The sequence below is a fragment of the Myotis davidii genome, unplaced genomic scaffold (assembly GCF_000327345.1).
Source record: "Myotis davidii unplaced genomic scaffold, ASM32734v1 scaffold1847, whole genome shotgun sequence".
NCBI lineage: Eukaryota > Metazoa > Chordata > Mammalia > Chiroptera > Vespertilionidae > Myotis > Myotis davidii.
Window position 1 is genome coordinate 62,044 of NW_006298444.1, and position 11,799 is coordinate 73,842.

At 37.4% G+C, this 11,799-nt stretch overlaps 1 protein-coding gene across 1 annotated transcript; it reads left to right on the plus strand.

Annotated features, from left to right (window-relative positions):
• The first annotated feature begins 4,135 nt into the window (after positions 1-4,135).
• LPAR4 (lysophosphatidic acid receptor 4) lies at positions 4,136-5,665 on the plus strand. Its single transcript, XM_015570707.1, has one exon. It carries the CDS (start codon positions 4,298-4,300, stop codon positions 5,408-5,410), a length of 1,113 nt encoding a protein of 370 aa, XP_015426193.1. The 5' UTR covers positions 4,136-4,297; the 3' UTR covers positions 5,411-5,665.
• The last annotated feature ends 6,134 nt before the right edge of the window (positions 5,666-11,799 follow it).

The window sequence follows — 11,799 nt, forward strand, 5'->3', positions numbered from 1 at the left end:
AGTGAACCAGTGTCTGAGTCGGAAATAGAACTCCTTGCTTCCAATGCTGTGTTAAGTCCCATCACCACACCTTCACTGCTAGACAGCAAAGGTGCTGTGTGTTTAAACAAGGGAAAGCTATGAATAGGGCCTTAGTGGCAGTTTCCCATGCCCTCTCTTCAGGATTGAGACTAAATGCTTTCTTGTTTGTGGTCCTTTCTCTCCACAATATTTGGTTACTCAAAGCAGCAGAGTAGACATATTAAGTATTTGCAGACTGCATGCTGTGGGTATAATGCATACGTTCTGGGAGACATAAAACTGGATGGAAAACGGGAGACAGAGCTCACCTATTTCAAACACACCATTTTGGGCAGTACAAAATAATACATAATCAGAGAGCTAGAAGCATGCTGTGTAAATGGCTCACTATTGGGCAGACTGGAGGAACTCTGGGGGCGGGTAAAAAGACCTCTATTATGAAAACATTTTCCAAATCAAATAAATTTATTGTCTACTTATTATAGAAGGCAGGTACAAGCAAATACTAGCAAATGAAGCTTGACTTTAATGTTGGGATTTGCAGTCCCATATTTATTTTAGATTGTGCAACTATATTAGATTTTGATTTCTTTCAACAATTAAAAAAGACCTTTAGAGTAATGGATAGTGATTTGGGGTGTTAAAAATAGGATGTAAAGTGGTTTAAGCAGTTGACACGTTCACCATTCTCTTTTTGTTTCTGCCATCCCATTGGTGAAACAATCTGCAGTAACTTGGGTCTACAGCTCCCAAAGTAAAGTATGAAGTCCATTGACTGCTATTTTCTAGTCTATTCCTATATTTTTCCAATCAGTTTCAGTGGCCTTAAGCAGAGTTATTGCATATTATACTTCTTCCTGATAAAATTGAAATGTTTGAGATGAAGCAAGATACAGAGGATAGGATTGGAGTAATTGTGAAATAGAAATACCTCCTAAGGCCCTAGATACAAATTAGATTACAGCACTGACCTCTCCCCAGCAACATCATTTTTATTTCACCCTTTCTTCTCTTTCTCTCAATTCTCCTGGTTTTTTTTTTCTCTGCTACTTCCTTTCCCATCTCCTATTCTGCTCTCTCCACCTATATTTACTTCTTTCTCATCTGCCTTTATTTCCTATCTTGGACCTTGTTTGGCCTAGGTTCCTGCTTCTATAAATCAAAGTTGCCTCTAGCAAATTTGAGCTGGGCTTATGAGATAAAATGGTCAAGAAGGAATATGATCTTAGTGCTGTGTTAAGCTCAGGGGAAGCACTTCATAAAGATTTGTTAAACAAGAATTCAGGAATAGCCAGATTCCAATATTAATTGAAAACTTTAGCTATTGAAAATAACAACTCTTTGCATCCTGGATTTTTCAAGGTCATCTTTCTCTATAGGCACTGTAGTGAGTGAATTTCTTTTTTCCTCAAGCCAAACACTGAGGTGATTTCAGGCCTCTATAATGCTGGCAGATTTCCCCCTCCACTCCCTTCTTTGTTATATAGAAAGTGTCTTTGACCTGTTCCCTGGGAGTTGGGAGGAAAAAGTGACATAAGTAGGAATCACTTCAAAGAAATGCCTTTCACATTTTAAAATATAATTATGTAAAAACCCATTACTGGCTATATCAGGGGACAAAGAGCACTTTTATCCCATATCCTCTTCATTGAAAACATTCAGCATCTACTTGTCTATAGTGTATTACAGAACATTCGAAAGTCAGTTTTTGTCCAATGGCAGCTGTTAATCTAATTGGTTAGTAAGATTTCTGTATGTACCTTTGAACAATGTTGGCCTAGTTACCCAACAGAGATGATTAAGTTAGTGGCTACCACATGTACAAGTGGTGGCAGGCAGAGGGCATATAACTAGCTAGGTGAGAATACATTTCACTTGTGTTCACCAGAAAAGGCTTTATTGACCAGGGCCATATTAAGAGCTGAAGGCATGAAAATAAGTGATGGAATGGGCAGTGGGAGAGAGAGAAGGAGGACATCGCAGGCCAAGCATGTCAAACTCCCGACCCACCACGACTATCTTTGTGGCCCAGTCAATATAACAGTATGTAAGAAATGTTTTAATAAAAATTTCATAACTTAATTTTTACAATATTCAGTTATACATAATTATTAATAACTAGAGGCCTGGTGTACGGATTTGTGCACATTGAAAGGAAATTAATTAGAAGGTGGCTGGTGGGGCTGGACTGGGTGAGACAGTCCGGACACTCCCTGGAGCCAACTTCCTGTGGTCCCTCCCCAGCTGGCAGCACCTGAGGTGGTACTGGGGCTTGAAGGGTGTCTGCGGAATGAGTGGGGTCCCTCCAGCAGGAGGGGTTCCTCAGCCTGGCCTGCAGAGATGGGCCAAAATCGAATGTCTGACATCCCCCGAGGGGTCCTGGAGTGCAAGAGTGCACTCTGCAAAGTTGCTGTTGCTCAGCAGCTCCTGCGTTGAGCATCTGACCCCTGGTGGTCAATGAGTGTCATACCTACTGGCCGGGTGGCAGTCCGCAGGTCACTTAGCCATATATATATATATGAACTACAACGCTTGCTAATGACTGATTACTATAATCTGTTGCATTCATTTCCCTTATGCGCCTTACGTGCTTTATGCGCAGGCGCACCATCTTTCCACTAATACTAGCAGCGAATATTTTAGCAGCCAGTTTCCTTGTCATTAGTCTTGTACTGACTTGTTTGGTGTGTGCAACAGAAAATATTTCGCTTTTGGAGAACAAGAAAAAAAACAGATTTATCTGTGTTATGCATATTAATTTGTGCAGTTATTCAGTGTTTTTGTGTGGCCCACATAAACTTAATCCTTGTTTATTTGGCCCGTGTTAGCCTTTGAGTTTGACATGCTTGTCCTAGGCTTAGGGTTTAGCATGAGAGAAGTTAGGAAAGGGGGTTACAATCTGCAGGAGGCAAATGCTGATATCATTATGTGAATTATCTCTCTAGAAAGATAATGTGATACAGTAAAGAATTTTTTAGCGCCGAAACCGGTTTGGCTCAGTGGATAGAGCGTCGGCCTGCGGACCGAAAGGTCCCGGGTTCGATTCCGGTCAAGGGCGTGTGCCTGGGTTGCGGGCACATCCCCAGTGGGAGATGTGCAGGAGGCAGCTGGTCGATGTTTCTCTCTCATCGATGTTTCTAACTATCTATCTCTCTCCCTTCCTCTCTGTAAAGAAGTCAATAAAATATATTTAAAAAAAAAAAGAATTTTTTAGCTAGAAGTTTTAATTAACAGGGATCCCTGCTCTCAGAACTCATGTTTTAGAAGAAAAACATGAATCAACAGTTTAATTCAGGAATTTAGTCTCAACTATTTTAAGAGCATGTCCTGGAGGTCCCATATCCACCTGTGTGACAGACCTTGTGCAACAGACCTAATACTCATACAATGAAGTTTAGCAATATTGGAGAGTAGACAATACCATTTAGAGTAGCTTAATCATTTGGTTAGGAATTAAAAAAACCTCAGTTCTGGTTTTGACTATATCATTTGTACATTTTTCCAATTGTGACATCATTGTAATTCTAAATTACATAGGCCTCAGTTTCTGCTTCTATGATATGGTGAAAATTTCTTGTCTTATGTACCTTATGGTGTTCTTGTGGGAATCAAATAAAACATATATATATATTTCTTGATTTCAGAGAGGAAGAGAGAAGGAGAGAGAGATTGAAACATCAATGATGAGAGAGAATCATTGACTGGCTGCCTCCTGCACACTTCCCACTGGGGATCAAGCTGCAACCCAGGCATGTGCCCTTGGCCGGAATCAAGCGTGGGACCCTTCAGTCCGCAGGCTGATGCTCTATCCACTGAGCCAAGCTGGCTAAGGCAAAACATGCTTTTGAAAGATAAAAAGTGCCATATAAATTTCAAAGTATTAGTGTTGTTTTAACTATCAGAGTCTCTCCTCCCCTCCTAGATCCCCTCCCCCCCATAGCTCTTTCTGTCATGTAACCACAATATCTCATTCCTGTTCATTGCAATGCTACAGTACTCCACTTATTGTATTCAATATGATCCTTCCACTCCTGCAATGTACTCTTAGAGTACTTTTGAACATATGGTAGGTGCTCAAAAGGAACTTGTCAAACCAAATCGAATGTTACTTCCAATCTCGGTAGACAGAATATCTTTTACTCCATAGAAATAATGGATGGAAGGCAGATTTGATGATTCATAACATCTTGTCTCTCATAGGAGGAAAACATTTTCTACCAGTCCCTAGTGTGAGAGTGGTGAACCCTGCAGCCAGCAGGCCTCCTGAAATAAATCCATGGGTGACGGAAGATTCATTGACTTCCAATTCCAAGTTTTAAATTCAAGCCTCAGACCCAGGTTGGGCAATGCTACTGCCAATAATACTTGTATTGTTGATGATTCCTTCAAGTATAATCTGAATGGTGCTGTCTACAGTGTTGTATTCATCCTGGGTCTGATAACCAACAGTGCCTCTCTGTTTGTCTTCTGCTTCCGCATGAAAATGAGAAGTGAGACAGCTATTTTTATCACCAATCTGGCCCTCTCTGATTTGCTCTTTGTCTGCACTCTACCTTTCAAAATATTTTACAATTTCAATCGCCACTGGCCTTTTGGTGACACTCTCTGCAAGATCTCTGGGACTGCATTCCTTACCAACATCTACGGGAGCATGCTCTTCCTCACCTGTATTAGCGTGGATCGTTTCCTGGCCATTGTCTATCCCTTCAGATCTCGTACCATTAGGACCAGGAGGAATTCTGCCATTGTGTGTGCTGGAGTCTGGATCCTGGTCCTCAGTGGTGGTATTTCAGCCTCCTTGTTCTCAACCACTAATGTCAACAATACAACCACCACCTGCTTTGAGGGCTTCTCCAAACGTGTTTGGAAGACTTATTTGTCCAAGATCACCATATTTATTGAAGTTGTTGGCTTCATCATTCCTCTGATATTGAATGTCTCTTGCTCTTCTGTGGTGCTGAGAACCCTCCGCAAGCCTGCTACGCTGTCTCAAATTGGGACCAATAAGAAAAAAGTGCTGAAGATGATCACAGTGCATATGGCAATCTTTGTGGTCTGTTTTGTACCCTACAATTCTGTTCTCTTCCTGTATGCCCTGGTGCGCTCTCAAGCCATTACCAATTGCTTTTTGGAAAGATTTGCTAAAATTATGTACCCAATCACCTTGTGCCTTGCAACTCTTAACTGTTGTTTTGACCCTTTCATCTATTACTTCACCCTTGAGTCCTTTCAGAAGTCCTTCTACATAAATACCCATATCAGGATGGAGTCCATGTTTAAGACTGAAATACCTCTAACCACAAAGCCTTCCCTTCCAGCTATTCAAGAGGAAGTCAGTGATCAAACAACAAATAATGGTGGTGAGTTAATGCTAGAATCCACCTTCTAGGTACGAGAATTGTCTTTAGATCCAAATATGATTTCTCCTATGATTATTTTCCTGTTATGAATAAGATGAAAGATTTGAAGCTAATGATACTGAGAATAGATTAATGTACTAAATACAGCCAAATACATTTATTTGAGCATTTACTGTATATATTCTGATTTGTTCCATAATTATAGGTCAGGTCTAATTACTACAACCAAAAGTAATTGCCAAACTCTTCTGCTGGGTTGAAATTTTATTATATCACATTATATAACTGGCAAGTGGATTTGACTTTAGTGATATGGGTATTACGTTCAAACTTTTAAAAACATACTCCTGAAAATATTTGGTAATTAGTTTGGGCCTATAAATATAGAACAAATTCAGGGATTATTTAAAACAGACATTTTGTGTTACTACTGATATATTTTTGTTTGAATTATTTTTCTTTGAATTTCCATCAAGTTTATTTTGGCACAAGAACATATTTTAGCCTAAAATAATTAATAAAAAATGTATCCAATTTAAAAGGGCTGGCAAATTTATTTATATATTTTGAAAGCAGAAACATAAATTGTGTTTGCATGAGCATGGATGGGAAGAAACAGAAAATTAACTGGATTTACACATTTTCAGTCACCAACAGTGTTGGTTTTTTTAAATTCTTTTTTTTTACTACATTAAGAATTTCATTTGAAAATTCAAATCCAGAAAGCTGATAAATATGTGCCCAAGATAGGTATACAATGGAAAATCATATAAAACAACAAATGTCCATTAAAAATCTAACACCAATAGTTTTTTCTTAGAATTTCCAATTTCTCATATTACGTTTGAGGGACTGGTTTCTATAAAATATTCTCCATATGAAATTTTGGAGCACAGTGCAGCCAGAAAGCTGTTTTATTTGTGCCTATGTTGGAGCAAATTGGAAAAAAATAACAAAGTAATAATAACAAATAAAACAATAAAACCAACAAAAAGCTTTCTTAAATTTTGCATTAATAATTTAGGGGATGGGTGGGTAGGAGAGATTTGTAACTTTAAATTGCTTTTTTTCCCCCCAAATTTTGGAACATAGTGTAGTCAGACCTGCTGAATTTGTGCCCAGGGTGGGAGCATATTGAATAAAATATATAAACTAAACCAAACCAATACAAACAAGAAAACAGAAAAATTATAAAACAATAAGAACAGCAAAACATATTTCTAATACTTGCATCAATGTTTTATTTATTTGTTGAAGATCTTTAAATTTAAAATTTGTATGATATAACCAAAAGTAATGCCCAAACTCTTCTGCTGGGTAGAATTCTGAATTTGTGACAAAGTGAAGAGTGAATTTGAAAAAATAAAAAAACAAAACAACCCCAAATAAAGGGGGAGAAGCACGAATAATTTAGAGCTTGTTTTTTTTTGTTTGTTTGTGTTTTATTTTTGTTTTTTTAGCGTTAGCAAAACTTGTCAAATGCTATAACTTTAATATGATGCTTTGCATCAAAATGTAGCTAGGCACCCAGTTCAGGAGCAATTAAAGTCATTATTTAAAAAAAAATGAGGAAACATTTTTTGTAACCCACTAAAACAGCAAAAGTAATAAGAAAACCCTTAAAAACTCTACCATTTATTGGATGAACTGTAAATTTAAGAATATTAAGACTTGTAAAGAAAACTTCTGAGCACAATATAGATGATATATTGTGCTTATGCTAGGAGCAATGGAAATAAATACCCCAGATATAAACCACACACACACACACACACACACACACACACACACACACACACACTTAAAATACCGCAAAAAATAAATATTCTTAAAATGGACATTAATCAATTTTTAAAATACCTGGATGATATAGCAATTTTAAAATGTTAAGGCTGCCGGTAACAAGGCACGTTAGCTGCTTAACTTGTGCCAGAACGTGATTAAAATATTAAAAACCATAAAACAATAACCAAAAAGTAAAATTTTTAAATAAGCAAATTTTTAAATCTCTCCTTATCCTTTGTTGCCCTTTCTGATTGTGCACAGAATTAAAAATATTAAGATTTTAAGTACACATTTCTAAGAATTATATAACTTTAAAAACTGCTAAAGCTGTTCGTGGATTAGGAACTAATAGAAAATAAATGCTAAAATAATGGAACAGTAATAAAAATGAATTCTCAAAAATCACATTACTTTTTCCTCATTATCTAAAGTCCTAAAAATAATAATGCATTATATTTTCTTGTGAAAACAGGTAATAGATAGAATATGTGACATTAGGTTCAGTTAGAGTAAATTAGGTTAAGTTAGGTTAAGCTCAGTTGTTAGGTTATATTTTAAGATAAAATTAGTAATCACAGTATGAATATTGTTTTTGTGGTTTTTTTGGTGTTTTTTCTTTTCAGTTTCTTGTAAGTATAAATTATATGTGAACTTTTGTTTATGCCTTTGGCTCTCAAAATTATGAAACTGTAGGGTGATGATACCAAAACATTTAATGGGATATGTTAACCAAGTTGATGTAAAATATAACAGTAAACCTATTTTGTAATTTCTATATTTAGTTTTGTTTAATTTTCCATATTTCAATTTATTTTTTTTAATTTCCATTTTATAGTTAATATAACTTGGAATAATAAAACATTTGTCATATGAGCAACGTAATCAATAAAACTTAATGTGTAACTAAATGTAAAATTGACTTTTATTTTTATTTTGCATTTTTTTTAAAAAAAACAATCAATCAGTTATAATTGCAATTTGAATTTTAATTGCTTATTAAATATAATAAAATGCATTTGGATTATCTATCAGTTATACTTTGGTCTAGCGATTGAACTTATTCAACTGTGTCTTCATTTGTGGGCACCCAGAGGTTTCTTTCCATTATCTTTCCTTCATTGTTTAAGAAAGGACTTTTTAAAGTATATTTGATCACAAATCAATTCCTATACTTTTGTTGAGGCTGTCTGGAGAAAAACGCAGAATTGCAAATAAAAAATCTCTGGGTGACTTTGCAGCAATCAAGCTGAAAGGCTAAATACCACTTTCTCTGATTTTTCTGACTTGGTTTTGATATATTTGGAGTTTCTTGAAAAGCTGACTTTTGAATCTGACTTCTTGGATTTGATAAAATATCCTAGGACAACTGGGAGGCCTGAGGAATGTTAGAGCAAATAGACTATCTGATAACAATGCGATGCTTTAGGAGCTAGGTGGCTGACTGGTCAATAACTAGAACAGGTGGTGGTCCCAGGGTGGCAGCACAGGGAATTCCTGGTTATTGTTCCCATGTCTTCTAACTCCCAGGGAAAGCAATATTAGCATCTCTTAAATCACATTGCATATTGGTTCTCCATTAGATAGCAAATGCTGCTTTTTTTTTCTGACATGACAAGGATGATCAGTCCTAGGCAATGTTTAAAATTATAGGAACTTTGTCATTAGTGCCCTTCTAGGCCAGGTCCTCAAAAACAAAACAAAATAAAACAAAAACCACAAACAAAAGGAGACAGTTGCCATTTGTTTCACATCCCTATTGACCTCCTTCCACTTCTGACTCCACCCCCAGATTCCTGCACCTTATATTTGCTGTGGTTTCCCAAACTTTCTCTTTCCTGCAACCCTTTCCCACATCACTATCTCCTGCAGAAATATTGCTTCTCAATGGCCCAAAAATTACATAAACCTCTGTCAAGGCAGTGACGGGTTGAATAGATTTACACTAAGGTGTGAATGATTGATCCATCCACTCATTGCTTTTAATCCTTCCATTGGTGTTTACATCTTAGAAAAGGAGTAAATTCTAGTTAATTCAATTGACTGAAGCAGGGTTAGGATGGGGAGAGATGACTGTTTTAGTGCATCATAAATCATTTCTTGAGCCTCAGCCTGCCTCACATCCTGGTAAAGCCTCTGTAATGCAACTCTCTTGTTCTGCTCTCTTACCATTACCCTGCATGAGTCCATAGCCTACTCTTCCTTTCTCCAGACAGCCCTCTTTTCCAAAACTGGCCATGGTGACTGAGAACCTGTATTCTCATTTCATATAGTCTTGAATTCTTTTACCCAAATATCTCCTAGTTCTTGTGGATTTAGTGAAATAGTTCTTAAAATAAAAAGCATTTTGTTTCAATAAGGAAACTAAAGCCATCTGCTGAGTAAAAATTTCCTCTATATTCAGGTTTTTAAAGACATGTATTTCCCACTGCTTTGCTTCTTTCCCTCTCTGAGTATCTCAATGAACTCTTCTCTCCCAAACATCCACAGAAGCACTGAATCATAGAACATAGAGGAATAGAGCCAGAATAAGGTCTGTGAGGAAACCCAGACAGGCTCTGAGACTGGGGAGAATTGTGTGGCCATGACAACTAGGTTTTTTTTCTTACTTATCATGGAGGAGCTCCAGCCATATAGATGAGAAGCTTGTTACAAAGAACCCTCACTCCTTCCATTGCTAAACTGCTCAGCTTGTTACCTTTCTCATTCATGTTGGTGCTACCAAGGCCAGGTCACATTCCTCATTTGGGATCCTGGGAGTTCTGAACTAACCTCAGTTCAAAGCAATTTGTGATTCTTGGGAAACTAGAGGCCTGATGCATGAAATTTGTGCAAGAGTAGGCCTTCCTTCCCCCGGCTGCCGGCACCAGCTTCCCTCTGGCACCCGGGACCCGGGCTTCCCTTGTAGCCCTGGCTTCATCTGGAAGGTTGTCTGTTCTAATTACACTTGATCTTAGCCAAAAGGCTGAGAAGCGATGATGTCTGGTCTAATTAGCATATTACACTTTTATTGTTATAGATAATTTGACTAGGGGAATACTTAGGAACTCAGAATTTATTTATTTACTTATTCAGCAAATTTGTTGGAAATCAACTATGTGCCAGACACTCTTCTAGGCACTAAGGATGCAGTGGTGGTAACAAGAGACAAAATTCTGTTTTACTCTGGAGTCAGAACAGGTAAAGCCCAAAACAAATGATTAAGCAAATTAAAAACTTATATGACAGATGATATATGACAATGTAAAGGAGAAAACATACCTGAAACTAAGGAGGATGCCTCTGTCTAAATAAATAAATAAAATTACTTAAATAAAGTTTATGCTGTACTTATCAATGCATATAAGGAAATGCAAGAAAGTTCTGATTGTAAAACCTCACATTTTTAATGTTTATTTTTGAAGGAGTTTTAAGCTTTGAGTTGTCCAATTATTGTGCTTAGTCTATCTGCCTTTAAGTATTTATGCTCTTGTCCACGCTACGGAGACCACAAAGGCTAATGGAGACTCGGGCCTAGGCAACTTCCAGTGAGCAAAGCTGATCACATCATGGCCTCAGCCTCCTCTCTTCTGAGGTGTCGTCCTGCAGTAAGAGGCTTGCTTGCTGTCTCTCTGTCTCTCTATTTCTCTCTCTCTCCACCATTTCTCTCCACCCCCAGAAAAACATGATCCCAAAGAAGGATCTGAATGCTAACTCAGTACTATAATAGAGGTTTAGGCTGGAAACCACAATCTGGTTTTCATACTAGCTTTTCCTATTCACTGAATGAACTTGGTCAAGTCTCTCACTCTTTGCCTGAGTCCCTCACCAGTAACAAGTTTTTGTTTTTTTTAAAGTCATCTCTGAGGTTCCTAATAGTTCTAAGGCTGGAACTCCAAACTTTCTGATGCTGAATCAGAAATAATGCTTATTAATAATATTGATATGATCCGGCCAGTGTGACTCAGTAGATGAGCGTTGACCTATGAACCAGGAGATTGCAGTTCGATTCCCAGTCAGGGTACATGCCGGGGTTGTGGGCTCGATCCCCAGTGTGGGGCGTGCAGAAAGCAGCCAATCAATGATTCTCTCTCATCATTTATGTTTCTATCTCTCTCTCCCTTCCTTTCTGAAATCAATAAAAACATCTTTTTTTAAAATGTTGATATGGATAAGAAAGTGCTAGAAACTGTTTTAATAACTTTATGTGCATTTTTCCACAGCAATACCGTGTGAGGCTTTATGACTAATAACAGTATACAGATGAGAAAACTGAGGCTCACCAAGCTGAGGAAACTTAAAATAGTCAAAGGGCTAATAAGTGGCAGTCTGATTTGATCCCAGTTCTGTATGTCACTAAAGCCTGTGTTCTTAATCAGTACTGGTTTGTCTATCCAGGACTATGAGTCTTAAGCCCAAAGGATGCATTTTTAATTGTGGAACTTCAGCCATTATGGGGAAGAAGAGGAAGGCTTTATGGATAAGAGATCCTTCTGTTTCTTTGAAACTATCCAATAGGAATTGTGCTTTGCATAAAGTATCTCTTTTACTTTATTATTTTTAAACTTTATTTTATTGTTTAAAGTATTCCAAATAGTATTATATATGTCTCCTTTCCCCCCCATTGAACCTCTCCTCAGTCACCCCCACCCTCAAA

Excerpts from the sequence above, each read along its gene's own strand:
- LPAR4 (XM_015570707.1), top strand. The coding sequence starts at position 4,298 with ATGGGTGACGGAAGATTCATTGACTTCCAATTCCAAGTTTTAAATTCA.